This window comes from Rhipicephalus sanguineus, chromosome 2, assembly GCF_013339695.2.
Source record: "Rhipicephalus sanguineus isolate Rsan-2018 chromosome 2, BIME_Rsan_1.4, whole genome shotgun sequence".
NCBI lineage: Eukaryota > Metazoa > Arthropoda > Arachnida > Ixodida > Ixodidae > Rhipicephalus > Rhipicephalus sanguineus.
Genome location: NC_051177.1, coordinates 5,028,825 through 5,052,057, shown reverse-complemented (window position 1 = coordinate 5,052,057; position 23,233 = coordinate 5,028,825). Strand labels below are relative to the sequence as shown.

At 46.1% G+C, this 23,233-nt stretch overlaps 1 protein-coding gene across 1 annotated transcript in view; it reads right to left on the bottom strand.

The window, feature by feature from the left end:
* LOC119382356 (fat-like cadherin-related tumor suppressor homolog) overlaps positions 1-23,233 on the bottom strand; it is a 912,235-nt gene that overhangs the window by 84,956 nt on the left and 804,046 nt on the right. The window contains 2 exon segments of the mRNA XM_049412132.1: positions 11,487-11,558; positions 18,514-18,706. Coding sequence (XP_049268089.1) covers positions 11,487-11,558; positions 18,514-18,706 — 265 coding nt within the window.

The following is a 23,233-nucleotide window of genomic DNA, read 5'->3' as shown; positions in this document are numbered from 1 at the left end:
AATGACCGTGTAGGGCACAGTTTTCGCAGGGACCTTCAGTTGCTTTGTCAGGAAAGGAGGTTGTTTATCTGTCAGAATGACTGCATGCGCAATGAGCCTGCTTTTGGTGATGTTTCTGTTAGTCTTTGTATCTTCGACTTGTCATGTTTTGTTTCTTCTTTTCGTTTTCAACTGCGCAGGTATATAATGCGTGGTTTGACGAATAAAATTTTGTTGTAAGTCAGCGCTGTTGTTTGTGTCGTTCTCAGCCTGGTCCTTCGTCTTTCGCGCTGTTTCCCTCCAATATGTCGTACCAACTCGCCCAAGCAACCACTTTAGCTACACAGAGGGAGTTGTTCGTACATGCACATTCAAGGACTTTCTCATGCACGTCTCGATAGAATTTACATCTCTTCAAGCATTCTTTCTCGTGGGTGGTCATGTGTTACTGAACCGGTATCATTTTCAGCCCATTGCATCGTCATTGCTCAACTTGGTAAAAATTCCAATGTAAAGTTCCGTCCTCGTTGGGCTCTTTGGAAATTTAATTCCACCCTTTTAAGTGACAAAGAACTTACTACTGAGGTGTGTAATACTATGACCACTTGCTTTAACGCTGATTTACCTTTATTTGGTGCTTGGGAGTTGTTCAAGCAAGAGGTGCGCACTATTGCTATAGAACAAAGTTCTGTAAAATCGTTCTATAAGAAAAACGAAGAAAAGATGCTAGAAAATAGCCTCAGAAGCCTTTATGAGATAGAGCGTGAAACACGTGGTTCGTGTGTTGAAGAAATTGCTAGTATCAAATGTGAAATTCAACAGTTCAATGCAGAACGCTTCAGAGGTGCGCGTATTCGCTCGCGCAATAATCGGGCTCTAAATTCCGAGAAACCAACCCGTCACACTCTGCTCGACGAGCATCGTCACGCAATGTCAAAACCAATATGGGAAGTACACTCTAATGGTACTTTGGTGACCAATCCAGATGATATCATGGCAGAATTTGAGAACAACTACCGAACATTGTTTAGTGCTAGTACTTCTGCTCAGAATGTTCAACTTCTCGATCAATTCGTGTCCCTCATTAAGCCATTAACAGATGAAGATTGTTCACTTGTAAGCGGTCCTGTTACTCAGAAAGAGCTAGAACTTGCCATCGATCAACTACCTTTATCGAAAACACCAGGTCCTGATGGAATATCAGGTGAATTTTATAAGGCATTTAAGGGACGTCTATGTCCCATTCTAATGAGAATTTTCTCAGAGGCGTTAGAGATCGAGGCTCTTACGCAGTCTTTCACCAAAAGTCACACAATTCTGATTCCGAAGAGTACTGATAAAGAAAAATTACGCCATGCTGATGGCTACAGGCCCATAACGTTATGTAACGTAGACTATAAGATTTTTGCCAAGATTTTAGCTAATAGGCTGCAGTTTGTTATGTCGATTGTTGTTGGACCCCATCAAACATGTGGACTGAAAGGCCGTTCTATACAGACTAACATCCGCATCGCTCGAACTATTCTAGATTTTTGCTCAAATTATTTTGACCAACTTGCATTACTGCAAGTCGACCTCGCAAAAGCATTTGATTGTGTCTCTCACTCGTTTCTGTGTTCCCTTTTACAGCAAGTTAATGTCCGCTCCACATTGTTAAAAGGAGTGAAACTTTGTTATAATCATTGTTCTACCCGCCTAATAGTGAACAGTCATCTCTTGCAGCCTATATCTATCAGCTCTTCTGTTAAGCAGGGATGTCCTATGTCGCCGCCCCTTTTTTCTCTATACTTAGAACCGATGTGCTTGCATATTATTCAGTCTCAAAATATTCATGGCTTCAGACTGCTAGAAAATGAAGTTAAAGTTTTAGCATATGCACATGACATTGCCTTTTTTTTTGTACTGACAAACCCAGCATTGAAAGGATTGTTGATGTAGTAGAGCAATTTGGTAGCGTCTCAGGCGCACAGGTGAAGTAATCTAAGAGTTCAGGTTTGTGGTTTGGGTCATGGGGATCTACACCTGATCAGTTTGCCGGTATTGAGTGGTCTGTGGGACAACCAAAATATCTTGGTGTTCCACTAAGTGCACACAAGTCAAGCACACACTACTGGAAAGATAGTGTGGCAGGCCTTGAGCGTTATGCTAAATCTTCTATACCACATAACCTTTCAATTTTCGGTAAAGCGGAAACGTGCAACAAGTTTTTGGCTACAAAACTTTTCTGTGTGCTACAAGTGCTGCATTGTGCTAGATCGCATATTAAGAGCTTTCACCGTAAATTTGCAACATTTATATGGTCATCAACATATGAATCCATGAGACGAGACAATCTATACAGACCAGTTAGTGCAGGTTGGCTAGGTCTACTACACCTGTACGTGTGGCAAATTGTATCTCGCTACTTCTTTTTTCGTGACATTTCTCATCCTATTATTCGAGCATTGTTGCAGGCAAACCTGGTAAATGTGCTACCTGATCTAGTAGTTTCGTCCGATTCTTCTCCACGACCATGTCTGTGGGGATTTATCCGAGAAGTTTATTTCTCTGTTCGTTTTTTGACAGTTCAGTTTTCAAATGAATATTTGTACAGTGTATCACGCAAACATCTTTACAGAGATTTAATAACAATGCTGTTTCCGCCACCACTTTATCGTGCAAAATACTTGGGACTGCCAGGACATGATGTCTTAGATCGAGTACGTAAAATGCTGCTGACACCATCGTCAAAAACGTTCTTTTTTAAATTACATGCAGAGACCTTGCCCGTGAAAACTTGGCTTCGTTCGAGAGACCTTTTTGTGCCGTCCATTGATTGTCCTCTGTGTGATGTGCCAGAAACGAGTGAACATTGTTTCATAAAATGGTCAGTTGTTGGGCTAGTTGGTTAAACATGTCTTGCGTAGGGGAGCGCGGATTTGGTTAGAAAGAAAGACACCACGACAGAAAGGATGCTCTGCAAAAGATTGTTTTATAAGCTGCAGAGGTGCAATCTTATTTTGGGATGTGCTCCAACGAACTCTTCAAAAAGACTTTGTGCTAAATTCACATTCCGTGCGATATCTCTTGCCAGCGAGTTGTAATGACGTACGATTCGACATGCTTCTTCTCATTGGAATGCATAGCCTGTGGAAGACACGCACGTTGCAGAGAAACGCAGAGCCGATAATTTCCTCAACAGCCCATTTCATTAGGATGGTCACTCAGCTAAGAGATGTATACGAGCAAATCGAAAGTCAGCCAGAAGGGTATCTGGCATTGGTGAGGTGCTTATCCTTACCGCTGTTCTAGCATATAGTTGGAAAAGGCCGTTACTATAGCATTACTTGATGTATTCGCTATAGAGATGATTGCGAATTTTATAGTGCCGTCTGTTATCATTGTGTCGCGATAAGAGCATACTCAACATATTAGTTCTTTGTCTGTATTGCTTTCAAGTGCCATGAGTATGTTGAATAAATACCATGAAAGAAAGAAAAAAAAATACCGTGGCGCAGTGGATAGCGTGCCCGGCATCTGTTGTTGTGGACCGAGCGGTCGTGGGTTCGATGCCCGTTGACGGAACTTTTTTCTTTGCCATCTGATCGTGTGAATTTTTTCGACGTCATTTCTCTGACGGAAATACGTCACTGAAGTCTTGGTGGAACCCGGCATAAAACACTTTCGTGTTAAAATCAGAAGCTAAAGCTTTTTAGCATCCAAAATTTCAGACGTTCTTATATGTCGACGTCTACGAGGCAGATTTGGAACTCCAGACTTGAAGGGAGCACACCCTTGTCCACCACATCAGTTGGGCCTCCACAGAAGTTGAAAGAGGAGGAGAGGCTGAGGAAATGGCATCTTTGCCTATCACGTGGGAAGTGTTGTCGGCAACACTTTGGTTGCACCAAATCATGTACATAAATAGAATTCGGCCTCTACATCGCCTCATTCTTGATAAGACAACTATGAAACACCACCCCGCCAGTGCTTCATCAACCTAGCGAAAAGAAACACTTTCATGTTGCTATCTCATAAGAATATGCTTAGGAATCCTCTCTAACTTCTTTTTCTGCAATATCGCTTCGAAGTATTAGAAAAATATTCGATTCGCACTCACAATTCAATATTCGAATTCGCTTCGCACTAAAAATTTTGCTATTCGCACAGCTCTACCAGAAACAGAAGTGACAGACATTTTAGAATTGTAAGCTGAGCGGGTTGGTTGGTGTTCATGATGAATTTCATGCAGTGCTCACGTGTAGGACGGTAGAAGCACACGAGACAGGCGCCTGTGCTTCTTCTGCCCGTCGTCCTACTCATGAGCGCTGCACAAAATTCATCATGAATAGACATTTTAGCGGCATGCGTGTAGTTATTCCCGAACATTGCATCAATTACGTGCTGTGCAACTGCGCTTGAAACAAGCTATCAGCAGCGTTTCTGGAACAGACGACACCCGCCGATGAATCGGCGCCACATTTCCTCGCTACCAGTTTACCTAGACGTCCTGAGCGTCTGCAGAGACCGCATTTTGCCATCGAGCCGACTTGCACAAGAGAAGTTGCGTTGGCATCATGCATGGCATCGTGGCTTACTCGGAACGCGATGAGGTTATGGTCCACGAGAAAACGGACCACTGGCCGTAGAACTTTGTCAATGGGACAATGGCTTGAACTCGGCTTCATCAGCATCCTTCCTGTCTCTTTTTCCTTGTCTCTGCTTTCTTTTGGTGCTGCTGGCATTTCCTTACCAAGAATCTAGTCACAGATTTGGAGCACTTCCGGTAGCAGTTCTTCTTCTCCAAGAGCGCTCCCTGTACGTTTCATTGGCAGATCTGGCGCAGCTCTGCTGCCAGATCTACCACACGGAGCAGCTCTCTTTACTCCGCGAAAAAGCGGTGGGTTCGACTGGAAGTCACAAGCAGCCCACACGTGCGCAGTGAACATGCCTGTTCTCTCCATCGCGCCAGAGTCCTTCAATGAATTTCTGGTCACGAAACTCCGCCTGCAGTTTCATACATGGACACAGGCTGCCGCTAGGGGCATTCGTGCGCGTGCACTGCACTCCGCTGAATGCTGTGCCAGTTTGAGGCAATGGCTTATCTTGCACCAAACCACAATAATTAAACTACCGCTCACACTTCACCTGATATACAATGTGGTTGTTGCATATGTGTGTAAAAACTTAATTTCGCGTATCTTTTTTTAGTATCAAGGCTGCGATGGATCCAGTCGTGCTGACGCAGCAATATTAGCTGTATATGTTGTTCTAGTGAGGTTCCTTACCTCATGCAGTGGAGCACGAGAATATTTATTCAGGCACGGGATATTTACTAGACTTGTGACACTGCACAAGCCTTAAAAAGCCCACCAACTCGCAAACTCAAGTCTCGCAGCGGAAGTTGAGCCAGCGCCAATTGTGCTATTTACAATCAGGCTGTCTACGCTGCGGGAGTTTGACGCGGCCGCATTACAAAAAAGAAAAGCTCTACATTCCTGTGTTTACAGCTTATAAAAGCTTACTTCACTCCACTGCAGCCTACCTCACAGAGCTTCGGCAACACTTGAAATAGGGAGTGACGAAGCTACCACAAGGTAACGTCCGTGTGCCGTGTGAATACCCGCTGATCTCTAGGACCTAACCTAGTTTTAACTCCGAGTTTGTAACCACGTTTTGTCCATTTTCTACGAGAAACTTCGACAACTTCATGTTACGTGGACATTGAACGAGCAAATGTATGTCGCACTTTACATCATACAGCGTCGCAAGGGCACTCGGATATCTCCATTCTTCGCGCTGGTGGCACATTCAATATCACAACGTGCATTACTTTGACTGCTTAGATGGACTACGTCTGCACCGCGTGATGCAATGATTTTTTTAATAAAGACTGCACAGGGGAGACTTGATTAACTGAAAAAAAGCCTTGTTTCACTAATCTAGAGAAAATAAAGATGTGTTCACAAGCAGAGCTCTGTTGCGGTTTCGAATATACAGAACATCAAAAGCGCAACACGGGGCACAATAACCGAAAACGTGCCAAGTTGAGGAAACACTATCGCCCATTGCGTCCATACTTCACTATAATTGCTTAATTTCAATGCACATGTTTGAAAACACCACATTATCGAGCCACTAATTTACAGTAAACAAAGCAAGGATACTACGATTGAAAGAGAAAGATAGAAAAACTTTTATTGTAAAAATACCCCAGAAAACAGAAAGCTATGAGCGCCATTTTCCTAGCATTGGAAAACCCTCTGCAAGGCCTGTACATCAGGGCTGGGCAGAGATACTCAGAAAAGTACAGTCGAACCCGGGTATATCGAACTCGCCAAAAAACGTTTATTAGTTCGATATATGGCATAATTCGATATAGGCCCGCTATAGGATTTTGACACAAAGGCACATAACAATAAGAAAAGTACTTTATTAATATGGTGGCTTACTTGCGTGCCCTACTTTGGAACAAAATAGTCCTGGATTTTCTTCTGTGTCAACGACTTCGCTGCCTGCGACAGCACGCACGCCTCCACGTTGTCCAACGAGTCGGAGCAGCTGAGGCCGCAACCTTCCACATTCAGGCAATAGCGCCGGACCAACGCAAGTGCACTAATCACTTCGGAGGATGTAGGCAATGGGCCATCGTCAATTTCCTTATTGCTGTCGCTTTGGCTCGTGGTCGGCACGACGTCTGCAACGTAGTCCTCATCTTGTAGCTCACCCATGATGGCGACATCATCGTCCGCACTGACGAACTCGTCGAATGTCGATCCGTCGATAGCTCCCGGGAACTCTGCCAGCTCGCTCCAAACTTTGGCGGAAACACCTGCGGTGTCTTCAATGCTGTCATCGGAATTTGGGGTGTCATCACCAGGCATGCGGAAGCCGGCATGCCTAAAGCAGTTCTGGATCGTCTCCTTCGTGACATCTGCCCATGATCTACTCAACATAGAAAGAGCTCCGAGCAAGTCCATCTTAAGCTCCCTGCCGACACGAAGGTTCTGCAGCAGCCTCTCCACCAGGCGCTTCCGATAGCCGGCTTTCAGTGCGCGTATAACGCCTTGATCCAGTGGTTGCAGTACAGACGTAGTGTTTGGGGGCAAAAAACGCAGCTCGATGTTGCTGAAGGTCGTACTGCAGTGGTGCGATGAACAATTGTCTATGAGCAGGCACACCTTGCGATTTTCGCCTACCAAATCATCATTCCACGATGATAGCCACCTGCCGAAAAGCTCCCCGGTCATCCACGCTTTTGAGTTTGCTCGGTAGGTAACTGGAAGCGACAGTGCATTTCGAAAACACCGCGGTGCCGTGCTTTTCCCGATAACCAGAGGTCGAAGCTTTTTCGATCCGTCTAAATTAGCTGCCAACAGCACGGACACACGAGCTTTGTTTGCCTTGCCGCCGCAAGTCTTGTCACCACGACACGCAAGTGTCTTGTTTGGCAACATTTGCCAAAATAGAGCGGTTTCATCCGCATTGAAGATATCTTGGGCTTGATATCTTGCTGCGATATCTCGCCAGTTTTCCTCGAGCCATTTGTCTACGCTGTCCAGGTCCGCCGCTCTGCTTTCACCTGTAACAGCTTTGCCAACGATGTCGTGCCGTTCTTTGAACCGTTGGAGCCAGCCTGAACCGCCTTGAAAATCGTTCCTGCCAAGCAGGAAAGCAAGGTCCTTGGCTTTCTGCTCGATCATAGGGCCGGACACTGGGATGTTTCGCGACCGAACGTCCACAAACCATTTGTAAACGGCCGCTTCAACATCTTCGTACACAGCAGTGCGCACACTTCGGGCGCCATGGGCACCTGGCCTTTTGTCCGACTTGGTCCTGATATTTGCCTTGTTCTTCAGGATAGCACTCAAGGTGCTCCTTGGAATCTTGTACGCGGCGGCGACGTCGGACTTCTTCTCACTGCGCTTGACTCGATTTATGATTTCGTGTTTCGCGGCGAACGGCAAATTCTGCCTCTTTGCACAAGCCATGACGACAGCGCGCCAAGAAAGTTCCCAGAGCGCCAACAGGCAACACCGCCAGCACGGACCACGCTGAATGAGGATTCGAGGAAAACAGGCAGCAGCAGGCACACAAACATAAAGAAAGAAAAAATGGCGCTCACTTCTACCGCCTCCGCGCCTCGGAGAAAGCACGACGGCCTCTGATTGGCTGTAAGCGCTGCGAGCGGGCCAGGATCATTTCTTGCAGGGGGGTGTTCGCCCGTGCACAACCGGGTCTAAACCACTTTTTCTAGGGTGGCGCCGGCAGTTTTCCCCGCCACCGCGAGGGAAAGCCAACTTGCTGGGGCACTTTTTAGGCACATGGAGTTTGATATATCGGTTGTCGTTGCTATTTTCGTTCAATGTAACAGTAACTTTTGCTATATATTCTCAATGTAAATTTACCGTGTTTAGAAATTGTTCGATATACGGGATAATTTGATATAAACGGGTTCGATATAGTCGGGCTCAACTGTATTCTGGAATACAGATATCGAAATACATGGACTGGAAGCCTAAAATACAGATACTGAGATACATTTTCCTTTACAGTAACGGGATATTTCAGAGATACTTTCGCAATAAGACGAATAAAGTATTCCGGAATACAGATACTGGAATACTTTTTTTTTATGTCAAGGATGCTCATAATCTGCAAACACATTTATAAGTGCAGCATAATGTTGTAAATAAAGTTCCAGCGCATTGAAACTTTCAGTTCATTTATTTATTTCAGTACCCTCAGCGCCATTTAAGACATTATCGGGGGGGGGGGGGGGGGGTACATAATTAGTAATGACATAATCACACGTGTCAATTGCAATAAAAAAAAGTACACTATTTCACAGCAACAGTCACAAGCACTGCACACCGAAATCGACATACTTGGTGACAACAAGATGATCTCTGCTAGAAATAGTATAGCTTAAGCAAATCACTCGAATCACTAATGAGCACCAGTGAAATGAGAAAAAGTATACATTTATTTTGCACATAAGATCTGCTTTGCTGAAAAGGTTGCTGTGTGAGCATCTCAAATAGGCTGTCTTCTAGACCGCGTCGGTTTGGCCACAGCACAAGACTGGCACAAGAGAAAGTCTCTCTACCATTGCAGACAAGCACAAATTCGTGTTATAAATACTGCCTTCATAGCCGGATAGCCCTGCAGCGTGGCAATATCTCTTCTCGGGCATCTAGATACCGAAACACTTCCGCCCTCATGTGGATTGCTCTGACTGTCTAGAAGCCGAAGTTGGTCCCCATCTTTGGAATCCTCAGTCGTCTGGTCCAGTCGGCTCCGGGTCAGACGGCTGAGGATTCCGCTGCCCATATAGGCCGGTCATAATTACATACGCGCAATGGAGCCCAAGATGTCAAAACTGCACAATTCAGGCATTGGCTTCCTAAAATCACGTTCTTTGGGGGTGAGAGGGTTTAAGCCTTCCCAAGTCACTCCTGCCAGCTCTCTAAACAGACGTGGAAACAGGGACAGCTGCTCAGAGTGCCCTATCATAAACTACTGCAAGCACTCGTCGCCTGGGTCGAAAGGGTCACTCTTTCATAAAGCTGCCACCACCACCGACGCTACCAGCACCCATTTTAGCAAGCCGCAAGAGGCGAAGTAGGCTCCTGCGGTGGGGGAGCCTGGTACCACAAAAGACCGTTTCGCGCTTGTACTCAATTAGGAACGCACCCTGACACGCGGCGAGGTGGCTGAAAGTGCGAGAAAGATAGCCACCTTCTAGTCACTTCCGCCGCGACAACGGGAACTGCTTTTTGAAGTGCCGCCGCTTTGAGAACTGAACGCACGCGAAGCATTGCAAAGCCTCTGTTCCAAGGCGGTATCCGCAGGGGGGTCACTATGTAATGGCTTGCCACCCGAAAAAAATTAGACGTGCTGCACTGGCCTTGAGAGACAGCGACATTCGTCGGCAGAGGCCGACAACACTGCCTCCGCAATTCTGCCGCCTGTGGCGTCGCATGCTTTACCACATGGGCCATTCTGTGCTCGAGCGGAAACCATCGCCGCCCTTTCTGTCAGCGACCGGCGGTGCACCTTTGCTTGTCTTGGCACAAAAACAAACAAAAAGAAACGTCATTCGCCCCTTGGAAACATGCCTCAACTCATTTCCGACAAAAAAAATGTAACAAGATATCCGTGTCCTGCACAGTAACGCGATACAAACGATACATCGTAAAAGTATTTTACTACTGAGATACAAATACATTCTTCAAATGTATCTCGACACAGAAACACCGATACTGAAAAGCATCTCTGAAATACTATCGCGATACTATTGTATCGCGATACTGCCCAGTCCTGCTGTACATGAAGGGAGCAAGCTATTGCAAAAAGCAAAGCAAACTCTGATGTACAATATAAAAATTTTTAAAATTTGCTTAGTTGACATTCAGTCAATAAAATATAGTAAGAAAAACCTTTTTTAACAACAGCAAACAAGGAAACTATGCAAAGCACTTAAGAAGCTGGAAAGAACCTAAAAAACTAGCAAGCTGCGAAAGAAACGGAGCCGGCCCGCAACTTTGCCTTCTCGCGTTGCAAAGACATGTTTTCTCCATTCACTATGAAGTCATCCGTTGGAATAACGTCGGTGGCGTCAAAATGTTTCTCGCACACTCTAACCTGTTCAACATCGACGGTAAATCTGGCAGCTTCCTGTCGCAGTGTTGCACGTTTCCACTCATCACTCTCGGCAAACTCAACGACGACACCTTTCTGCTTGTACATCTGCAGCTGGAGCGACGACCCGGTGCACAGTAAGTCTTCGGCATCATCACTCACGTACACCACGTCCACGTTCCGTGTCCTCACACACATTTCTCACAGCCATTAGTTGCACAAATTTAGAAAAATGAGGAAAACAACGCTGATGCTCCCAGATTCCTTGGGCCCCCAGCTCTCCCTATGCAATGAAGCTCTCCTCAGTTCCCCTCAATGCATACAAACACGTTTTTGGCATCAAGTTTAGTGAGCCGATCATGAACACGGCACATGTTGGTTTCTTGATCGACGAGAGGAGGGCACTTACACATGGCGTGACTTCCATCAGAACACAGGAGGCAAAAATTTTAAAAGAAACTTCCAAATACAGCTCGTGCGCAAGTTCAAGCTGAACAGGTTGAGAACCAAAACAACGCGAAACGCGAGGGATGCTGGGTGCTTCCGGAAGCGGACGTGCACTAGCAACCCCCTGCCATTTGCTCTGGCGAGAGCGCCTGTGTTCCATTGGCAGATTTCCGTCAGTTGCACTCCGCCAGAACAAAGGGCTCCAGCGCAGAGTTGGTCGGCCACTTCGAATGTGACATTGGAATTAATCATACCGAGTGGACGGCAGTGTTAGCTTCATTGCCTGTTGGTTCCATTAGGGAGTTTAAGAGAACTTAGTAGTTTTAAGGCAGATCTACACAGTAAACTGTGAGTGTAACACTTTGCACAAGCACAGCTACAAGACATAAAAAAGAACGGAGAGAAATCGGGTGATTGTTAGGAGTTCCACTGCCCACCTGGGAGATCCGACGCGATGCTAGTGGCTGAGCTTTGGGGTGCCAGAGGTGGAGAGAGGGCTGCCTTCAAGTCTGCACACACAAACACCACAGCTTTGATGCCCAGTGCACTGACTGGAACATTTTATTGCTAAGACAGGAATGGACTTCTACTGCAGGCAGATTCAAGTTTATTTTGTCACATACTGCTGGCCTACTTTGGATGCCGAGAAACCGGTTCTTTAAAAAAAGAACACATTTTTTCCGATGTAGCCATTAGTTAAATTGTACAAAGTGTTGAAATTGAAAAATGAACTGCCAAGCACATCCAGTATGTTGACATCACTAGTATGTGTAAAAAATGGAATTATACTTAATTTTATTTGGAGTTTTGAAAAAAATTGCATTTCTAAAATTAAGGACACAATGGTGAGCGAAACATAAGCTTAACATTGACTTACTCGTCACTGTTCAACATACCCTAAGTATTGTTAAAATGGGTTTAGAATATCCATTTTTGTTGCACTGTGCACAGTTCCGATTCCAGATTATTGTGATATGCTGATTCACTTTATAACTCTTTCAGTTTAGAAAAAAGCTTCCTTTCCAAAAGGCACATAAATATTTTGTATTTTGAAAACTGCATACAATAAAAGCTCGTTAATTTGAACTCGAAGGGGACTATAAAACTGTTCTCATTAAGCGGAGTTTGAATTAGTGGTTGGGCACTAGAATGAACGGACATCACACCACACTGTGCGGGCAGAACCCAAAGAAGCCATCCCTGGAGTCGTTATTGCGAATTAGGCGATACTACACGCTTGAGGCAAGTGATTTCGTAAGTTAAGTTCATGGAGATCTAACAGTGAACAGAATTATAATTGACCAGCCAGTGATATGCCAGAAACAAGCAGCAACATGCATTCATGTAAGCAGTGAGCCTAAATGTCGAAATATATGACGTTATATTTACGCTACAAAAAACATGTTCATTTACATGGCAGAGTCAACGCAATCAAAATTAAAAGTAATCAGTAGCTTGCATTTGTTTGCACTTTTCCTGTCGTGACTACACGAGCATCATTTGCAGCTTGCCCAAGAGCTTCAGCGCAGCGTCCAAATTCTCATCTGCGGAGAAATGCTGCTGTTTTGTCGTTTTGCATCTCTAGTGAATTTGGTTTGGTTTTGCAACGCATTGTGATTACTCTTGGCCAACTCGTTCGAGGAGCAGTTGAAAACCAGGGGGCTCCCAGTTTGAACTAACCGTCGTGGTTTTCCTCCATAGAAATACACCCGGGACGAGGGCATATCAGTTGGAATTAAACGAGTTTGGATTAATGAGCTTTTACTGCAGTATACTAGACAAACAAATCCAGGCAGCTTTGCACTGCTGGGCGACTGTTTATTTCTTTCTTTCTTCTTTCATCAGTTATTGCACCCCACGCCGAACAAATGGGCGCTCTGGGAGCCAAGCAGAAGACTCAGCAAAGCTTGTTGCTGGGCATGTCCTTCCTTGTTGGTTATGTGTTTTCTTTTTGCATTTCAAAATATGAAGAAGAGGACGAGGAGTGCTCGTGCTGGCCGCCGAGTTATTGCGTTCATGATGACGATAACTTTTCTGTTCGCGCCTAACCGAGTTTTTCCGTGCATAAACAGCTAGGCTTGCATATTTGAAATCGGCACACAAACATACATAAACTCAGCCAGTTTTGTCACAATCAATTACGAAATTAAAAACAAATTTTCAGAGCAGTGCCCCCTCCTAAATGCAGCTGTTTAGCTCCTCTCAGCTTTATAGAAACAAAATCTAAGCAATATTTTACTTTCGTGCTAAAAGATTGCGGCTTGCAAGCAACAGAGCTTACTAGGCTTGCTGGTATGGATTCATACCCCGTGAATTATAATTTTCATGCGCTGTGGTTCTAAAGGGCCCCAAAAATGGAAACGCTTCTTAGCTCGGTGCAAATAATAAGGCGATTCCCTGATTAATATTTTTTGAAGCAGTTGGAATACTAAAGTTTGAAGTATTTCCAGTGTTTAAAAAGAACAGGAAAAGCCCACAGACACAGAAAACTGCTCTTGCTGTTCTTTTGTCGTTATTTGTGTTTTTTCTATTTCTCTCAAGTGCTAGAAATGCATCTAACTTCAATTTTTTTTTAAATTTACAGCAGTGTATGCTGTTGGGGACAGACAAGGCGACATTTCTGAAACCCGCAGGCAACAATGAAATGGCACACAGTGCACCACAAAGAAATACATAAACATGCGATGACTGCGCATATTAGGAAGAATCGCGGTGCAACAATGCAACGTCAAGTGCAAAGGTCCACTTTGAGAAAGACGTCAGACTTATGTTTCCCCTAAAAAAATGCATTTATCCAAAATTTGTTTGCATCTCTGGTTGCCACAAGTCTGGACCTAGCGACCACAAGATATACCAGAGAATACGATTACAAAAAACCGCTTAGTGCGAATAGAAAAGCACGGTGGGCGGTGGCTGCACAAGCTTGCGCCGTCCAACTTTTCTAGTGGAGGTCAGTGCTTGTGACCCATTTGGGCTCCAAATGGGTCAAGAGCACTCCGGTTTCTACTTGGTGTAATTTGGTTTCATTTGAGAGTGGTGCGGGAGGTGGGCTCACAGAAAGCCAGGTGAGCCCACAACAAATGGCACTCCGTGAACACAGCAGTCAAACTACCAGATAGAAAAAAGTTATAGGTGCATGAGGTATCATACGATGTGTGGCAAATTCCATAACCGAACTTTACAACAGAGCCAGGTTCAAGTCTTCGTGTGGCATACAATGCCAATAAGATACAGTCGCCGACCAATAAATCGGACACCAATAATTCGGACATGCTCGGTAATTCGGACATGCTCAGTAATTCGGACAGTCGCGCGGCACCGCCGATGATCCCATAGAAGTAATGTGCAAAGACGACCGATATTTCGGACAGCTGCGAGATCTACATTCGATAATCCGGACCCTGTCCGAGACTGTCGCGCACGCCGAATCGCCAGCCATTATCTCCTCCGGCACCCGTACCATACAAAGTATGGCCTCAGAGATCAAAACGAAAGCTAATTAGTAGAGCTGTGCGAATAGCAAAATTCTGGGTGCGAAGCGAATTTGAATATTGCAATGTGAGTGCGAATCGAATCGAATATTTTTCCAATATTTCTCGAATATTTCTAGAATGTTTCTCGAATACTTCGAAGTGAAATTGCAGAAAAAGAAGTTGGAGAGGATTCCTAAGCATATTCTTATGAGATAGCAACATGAAAGTGCTTCTTTTCACTAGGTTGATGAAGCACTAATGGGGTTTCATAGTTGTCTTATCAAGAATGAGGCAATGTAGAGGCCGAATTCTATTTATGCCCCGCCACGGTGGTCTAGTGGTTATGGCGCTTGGCTGCTGACCCGAAGGTCGCGGGATCGAATCCCGGCCGCGGCGGCTGCATTTTCGATGGAGGCGAAAATGTTTGAGGCCCGTGTACTTAGATTTAGGTGCATGTTAAAGAACCCCAGGTGGTCGAAATTTCCGGAGCCCTCCACTACGGCGTCTCTCATAATCATATCGTGGTTTTGGGACGTTAAACCCCAGATATCATCATCATTCTATTTATGTACATGATTTGGTGCAACCAAAGTGTTGCCAACAACACTTCCCACGTGATAGGCAAAGATGCCATTTCCTCAGCCTCTCCTCCTCTTTCAACTGCTGTGGAAGCCCAACTGATGTGGCGGACAAGGGTGTGCTTCCTTCAAGTCTGGAGTTCCAAATCTGCCTCGTAGACGTCAATATATAAGAACATCTGAAATTTTGGATGCTAAAAAGCTTCGGCTTCCGATTTTTCTCACTTCCTGCCCAAATTTCAGGTCCAAAACAGCATTAGTTGAGCCCCCACCCCTGCCACATCTTTCAACTCCATGTTGGAACCAGCGTTTTCTTGAGTTCATACATTTGCTACCGTAGCGGAGCTTGAAAGGCAGCTTTGCCGCAATACGGCAGTGTGATGAGGTGAAGCATATTGAAAATCTCGGGACCACTTCCAATCGGACGTTGACTGTGTCTTGGCAAAGTTCGACTGTAACGGAGCTTGAAAGGCAGCTTTGCCGCAATACTGGGTTGCGATGAGGTGAAGCATATTGAAAATCTAAGGACCACTTCCAATCGGACGTTGACTCTCTCTTGACAAAGTTCAACCGTAAGGGAGTTTGAAAGGCAGCTTCAGATGCTCTGAACTGAGAATCACGTTTGTTTTCGGGCGATCGCTCGAAACATGAAGTGAGGCATACACGATGTTGCACTGCTATCGTTTCATTTACTTTGATTTGTCTTGTCTTTTTTTTTAAGGTAGAGCCTCACCCTAAGGGGTGGCACTTCTCCGGTTCTTTAAATAAAGTTCTTCATACCGTACTGTACCGTAGAGCCTTAGATGCCTCATCAAACACGAAAATTGACCGTCGGTGTCCCGCGTAGCCAACACGAGTGATGCACAAAATCATCACGCGATGACGTCGACAGAACTTGTGACATCACTATGACGTCATATGATGATGCCATCACATGACATGGTCGCTTTGCATTGCCTCCGTGATCAAGGGCCGATATTGGTGACCATCACGTTTTTTATAACCTGACGGAAACAAATCGTCAGACCACACATCATCAGAATTATTTCTGGCTACAGAAAGCGGGTTTGCGCGCCACACGCCATATTACTCTTGTTAGTCGTTACGCAAATGGCAAGCATGTGAAGTTAGTGATGCCATGACCTATCGGTCGTGTTGGGCATACGTACATTCGTGCCCCTCTGTGCCAATTTTCGTGTATACCACGTGAACCAGACGCGAGTAATTTTTTACTTTTGGTACCGCGGCCACGCCGACTGACACATTCGGCTTCGCATGAAATGGCTTGAAACAGCAGAGTGCCGGAGGCAGCCTTGTAAAACAAATCGAATGCACGAAATCAAAGATAGGATATGAAGGGTGCAAACGCGTTAGCATGCATGAGCTATAGTTACTACGTGCATATATGTGCTACGTTCTCCTGGTTATCTCCAGTTTATTCTCTCCTGCAGCAAGTTTACGTTCGTCATTCCAAACGGAAGTAAGTTAAGCGCCTTTTGTTACGATGAAATGCGCACAGGATGCATTCCTCAAACAGCCACGCAAGTGTGGACCAATGCGGTGACAAACCAGCTGAAAGGATATATACAAAATCCCCGTTTCACAACACACAAACTAACAAACGCGTTCTCTGTGTGAAGAGTCGCTGCAGTATTATGTTGCAGTGACGCAGTATTAAATATTGCCCAAATCTCCGCAATTTTAGCTAATAGCGGCCAAAATATCACGCGCGTAGCAGACGCTCGCCGCTTTGACGAGGCTTCCACTGCGGAGAAAGCCCATGGGTCTGGCGCGGCAGCACAGAAGTTCACCGCAAAAGGCCCTCGCTCCTCCCATGTATTCGCGCGGCGCTTTGGACACTCCCCCTATTCTAGGTCACTCTACTGTATCCCCGCGCTGCGCTGCTATCGCCGCCATTCTGTCGAATGCGTCTGCGGTAAGCATTTGCGCGCGCGTTAATTTTTATCTTGAGATTCGCTTTATTTTATGCTCTGCTGTCTCAAAAGATCTGAGTTAAATGGCGCCAACGGTACCCTCACAGCCAGCGCCGAAGGCCACGCCGACGACAACGAAATGCGGCAGATACAGTCAACTGTCGATTTTTCTGACGCCCGATTTTCTGGACATGCTCGAAAATACCGATGCTTTCGCGGCACCGTCACCAGCCCCATAGACGTCAATGGTCAAGAACGTCGGAAATTTCACACGCTAAAACTCTTCGGCGTCCGATTTTTCGGACTTTCTGCCCAAATTGCAGGTCCGAAAGGCAATAATTGAAGCCCCCACCTCTGCCGCGTCTATCATCTTGTAGGTTCGAACCAGCGCTTTCGTGAGTCGACCTGTTTGCGTAGCAGAGACCGAAAGTCAGCTTTGTCGCGATGCCGAAGTGCTATGGGGTGAAGCAGACCGGAAATTCAAAGGGGTCGCTATCACGGCGCCGTGCGGCGATGTCTTACGGATAAGCAGCGGAAATGCACAGAGGCATGATGGCGGCAGGTGGCAAACGCGCCAGTACGGCTCAATCGCTGACAAGCCTTACGATAAGCATCTTCAGTCAACTGCTCGATAGTGCATGTGGCCTGGTGCAGTTGCATGCGTAGTGCACGCATTTAATAGGCGAGAGCCCAAATGCGCCGCGCCGCCATTCATGCTGCCTCTTTGTGCGACCGCTAAGTGCACCGCACAGACGCGTTGCGTTCACGAACGAAACCAGCTCGTCATCGCACAGCGATCACATCACACTGGCGGAGATACAGGCGGACTTACGTAAGCGGAAGTGCGGGCAGCAATGCATTGACAACTTTTTTCAGCCAGTGGGACCCTGAAGTGTCAATAAAGGTATTTTTTTTTCTGACGCATTCGTTTTTTCGGAGATTCGATAATTCGAACTTACTTACGTTCCCCGTGGAGTCCGAATTATCGGTCGTCGACGGTATGATTGCCATTTTCATGGACCCAATCACGAATCTGCACTGCTGTTAGAATTATGGCAATGTCAGTAACTGGGGCACTGAATGTGGCCAAGATGCTGCTGATGCATTACACTGCCCACCAAGCTTTGCTGTTGTCTGACCGTTCTTCATCTCAAGAGCTTGTGATAAGTATGTAGCCAAGCCATCAGTTGTGCAAGGAAGAGAGAGATGCTGTTTGTATATTTCCAACCATATGGCTTCCATATATTTCTGTTATGCTCCTCAACAAACCTTCACTTGTTGCTTTTGTACATCACTTTCAGCACTCCAGGCTCATATCTATCACACATCTTTCGAAGCACCTTCAAAAATGTACTTACTACATCCACTCGAGCGACGCGTGAGCTGCCAAGGAAACTAATGGCGGTAGCACATTTTAATTACAGCACAACGCATGAAGCAGGCAATGCGACCACCCAAGTGGGTGTGCAATGTGGTCACCATTAGGAATCTTGTCCAGGTAGAGACCCTTTGTTGGAGCACTGCCTGATGGAGTATGGCAGCGCAGGTCATTGGGCTGGTAACGTGACTCGAGGTCATCAGCCGCACTCCCATAGCTTCGCACCGTGTCGAAATTGTTCAGGGTGGCCTCTCGCGTGGTGTAGGAGGCTGGCCGCTGCTCCAAGTTGCTCATCTGCAGCAGGGACAAATTATGTTGCAATACTTGCACGCATTTATGGACTTGCTGGCTCGTGCTTGCTAGTGATCAATAATGTGGCCTACAGTTGCGTAGTACTGGTTTATTCATTCAATGTGATGCATATTACACGAGGAGTAGTACAATGACTTACAGATGATCGAGCTATGACACCACAGTGTACCATTGCTTAACCATGCAGGGACAAATAGTGCTCATGATGTGCACGTCTGCGCTCAACTGTTAGTGCCGACGTCGGGCTACAATCTAACCTCTAGGCAGTTTACATACCTGGTAAGCCCACGTCACACAACTCAGTTTGCACGTCCATCCGCCACTTTTCTCAAAGCCAATCTGGCATAGGCAGCTCCTCATTACACCTATGGGATCTACCAGCATTGTTAAGCGAACCTTGTTACGAGCTACAGATTTACAGCTGCAGCCCAGTGTACAGAAATGCAGCCCTCGAAGGTTGTATGCGCCCAATGCTCTCTCGATAGTGGGCAACCTGTTCTTTTATCGAGGTCACTTGACGCTGCCACACTTGATTGTTCCCTGAATGCATGACCATTGTTGTTGACCACTGCACTGCTAACATGTGGCTTAAGGGCATGGGAGCATAGTCAGTGAAGCTACCGAGGATTTGGAGTAATTTTTGGAGAAGCAAAATTTTCATTTTGGAGCACACAGAAGCAGCAAAAATTTATCGTGGAGCATTTTGGAGAAGGTAATTTTGCATCTGGGAGCGCTCTGGAGCAGCTAATTTCATATCCTGGAGTACACTGGAGAAGCAAGTTGCATTTACTAGTAACGCGCTAAGCAACCTTAAGACTTTCAAAGGGCTCCAACCAAAAATGGGTTTATTTCCCGACGTTTCGGAATCAACTCGATTCCTTCTTCAGGGGAGCGGAAGGGTCGAGGTGCAGCTCTTAACTTCTCTTTCGAACCAGCTGTGGAGAAGGAGGGAAGGCGCGTCTTCTTTGGTGGTGAGGGTGTTGAGGGGGTTGCGGTTGCCGCGGTTGGCGTGGTTGCGTGGGATTGATGGGCTGGGGGCGGCCGGGGACGGTTTTGCTCACTTGCGACTTTGTTTGAATTAGGGACCTTCCACCAAGAGAAAGAGCGCAAGGCGTCGTCTACAAAATCAAGTGTTCCGACTGCCAGGCCGCATACATTGGCGAAACAAAAAACTTGACCGAAAGAATTAAACGGCACAAAAACGACGTCAGGACGTTCTCAAGACAGCGGAACCCCCTTGCAGAACACTCGGAAGATGCCGACCATAAGATTGACTTTGAAAAAACCGAAATCCTAACAACAGAAACTAACCAACAAAAACGGCTGTTATTGGAGTCATGGTTCATTCAAAACACCGAAGGCAACTTAAACCGATGCAAAGGAAACCTGCCGTCAGTATACATTCACGGACTAGCTACAGCAAGAAAAACAAATTCAAACAAAGTCGCAAGTGAGCAAAACCGTCCCCGGCCGCCCCCAGCCCATCAATCCCATGCAACCGCGGCAACCGCAACCCCCTCAACACCCTCACCACCAAAGAAGACGCGCCTTCCCTCCTTCTCCACAGCTGGTTCGAAAGAGAAGAGCTGCACCTCCACCCTTCCGCTGTCACTCCCCCTGAAGAAGGAATCGAGTTGATTCCGAAACGTCGGGAAATAAACCCATTTTTGGTTGGAGCCCTTTGAAAGTCTTAATTAATTAACCCAACCAGACAGGCAAATCTGTCAAAATGTTCAGCTTTAAGCTAAGTAACCTTATACAATGCCAATATAATACACAGGAAACATAACACACACAATGTACCGCGATGCGGCATCGCTGACGTTAGACTCGCCACGAGGGGTCCGCGCAAAATGAGCCGTGGTGTCGTCCCCCACAAACCCACTGTGGGAGACGTCCATCCACGCACGCTACCTAACCCCAAAGAGACTCGCTGCTGTTTTCTGTACGCCGGTCTATTCTCGCCGACAGGGCGGTGCCACCTTACATCGTGCGATCACAGGGCCACCTCTCGTTTGGCAGCTGTTAACACTTTCCTGTCTGCACCTATACTCATCGGCAGTATGTTGTTGATGGTTTCAATTGAAATTTTATCGCGTTCGGAGCGCTTAGGGACAGCTAGCGCTATCCAGCGCATAAAAGGAGAACTCTTTTTCTAGTTTCGCTTTGGTGTTTCCTTTTTCCGCCCGCAGGGGGATTTTTAAAGCGCCTTTCAATCGCGCTCGCTGCCCCTCGGAAACGGCGAATTTCAACGGATTCCGATGAGTCTGCATCAGAATTTTGTGATGGTGGTAGCCTGAATCGTCAAGAGGTTCGAGCTTCGATCAGTTGGCGTTCAGGCTAGAACTAATGGAGCAGCTCCTAGGACTTGATGAGCAACAACATCCAGGTCCCAAGGCTCCTGCGGCTGTTCCCGCTACAAGTGCCCCTAAGGATCAACAGCACAAGCCCCAGAAGCTACAAAGATACAAGAACTGTAAAATGTGCTATTAAGAACGGAAAGTTGAACAAAGAACAAATGTTTTCTGCGAGACATGAACTTGTGCTTCACCACATCATGCAATATATTTGCAGTAATGTTGTATACAGCCTTCTTCTTTAAAATGTATATTTGGAAATTTTTTTTAGGTTGCATTGGTGCAAAGCAGCATCGATGTTTTTACGGAGTTTTCTCGTTTTTGTTACAAATTTTTTTATTAAGTATTTTTCTTCAAAAAATCGTTAATAAATGTTTGCTTGTAAATAATACCGTTAGGAAGCACAATCCTTCTGCTACAAATTGATACAGTAGAACCCCGCTGATACGTTTTTGAAGGGACCGTAGGAAATAAACGTAAGAGACGGGAAACGTAAGAGCCGAAAAACAGGAAAAACGACAAAATATTTAGTGGTACAGAATTTTATTTCAATTCTTACGAGCAGCACGAAAATTGGCGCGCTCAGCCGCGATCTAGTCGATGGATAGAAACGCGGAGCTTAGGACGGCCTCATCCACAGAAATGTAATCAACATATGTGATTTTTTTAACACCAACAGCTGTAGGCATGAAAGAACTAAGCACACGCAATCACGACCGGCGCGGCGAGTCCGACCGCGAACCGCACGCACGACCACGCGAGCTCCAACCAGCTCGAACTCCTCCCGTTCTCCGACAAATAACGATGATGATGAGTCTACACCAACGCGATGGCAGAAGTGAATGCCAATCTCGAAGGCCTTGCTTTCGCAAGCAATTACGTCATACACGCCATGTTTGTGCAATACAAATCTCAGAGGCTATGCTTTTGTCAATAGTAAATGCCAATCTCGAAGGCCTTGCTTTCGCGAGCAGTTTCGTCATAGACGCCATCTTTGCAATTTGAATCTCGAAGGCCATGCTTTTGTTTGCATCAATTGAAAGATTCTGTTGCTTGCGCCTCTCATGCGGCTAATATTACGGTCAAACGAGGCCAAACTGCGTGAAAATGCACCATGGCCGCTCTCTTTGGTAGTCACTCGGTCGGCTCCGAGCGCACTTCGCGACGTATCATACGGGAACGGTCCGACAGTTACGACGTAACAGCGGGGTTCCCAATACATTGTATCCTATGGGAGCTATGCCGGGACCGGCGGAAAACGACGTAAGAGCCGGGAAAACGCAGCAGTGAGGAACGTAACAGCGGGGTTCTACTGTACTATACATTGTAATATAAAGCATTTGGTGTTTGCTAGACCACCCAAAAACTGCTTATTTTCCTGTGGACAGGAAAGTGTTAAACCTACCTGCCGCTAATCCACGAGACGCATATGCACCATGAAGCGCAAACGACTTTACAGGGGGTGATAGCATCCCCACAATGGACGTCACGGTCACCATCTTCGTTGAGGAAGAATTGTCTCAGCTGCTGTTGCTTTTCTTGACTGTGAAGGGCGCTGACATGCTTTTGCGATTGGACGTGAGCAACGATGTCTGACCTGCCTCTATGTGAAACACCAAAATCACAACTACAAATGATGCAGCATGCATGATGCTTTCCCATTCGTGATTCAACAATGCAACCAAATTCAGTGGTGTGCTGTTTCAGAAATGCTTGCAGATACTTGTTGCGCTCCTTGATTGAGCCATGATTGACGGTAGGCCTACACAACACCAAAGCGGCTGACAATCGAGGCCTCTCTGTCGAGTGGTAGACAAGAAGAACGACCGAAAGTGTTGCTAGTTGCAGAACGCAGCGTAACTCTGGCTCGGCTGAGTGAGACTACGGCCACTCGTACTGTGGTTGCATCAACAATGATGTACGGCATGCGAGAAAAAGGAAAAGACCATTCAACACGCGGTTTCAGGGCACTGACACTTTGCAAAAATCTATAAGCTGGCATTCCTGCAGCAATTTTTTCCACCGGAAAACTCTCCTTCACAGACTACTTTTCTTAAGCCCATCACATTGCAGCGAAAGCAGGCAACCACCACAAAGGCTTTTCAAAACATACTGCAGGGATGTCACGTCTCACTGTAGAGAGAGAAAGGGA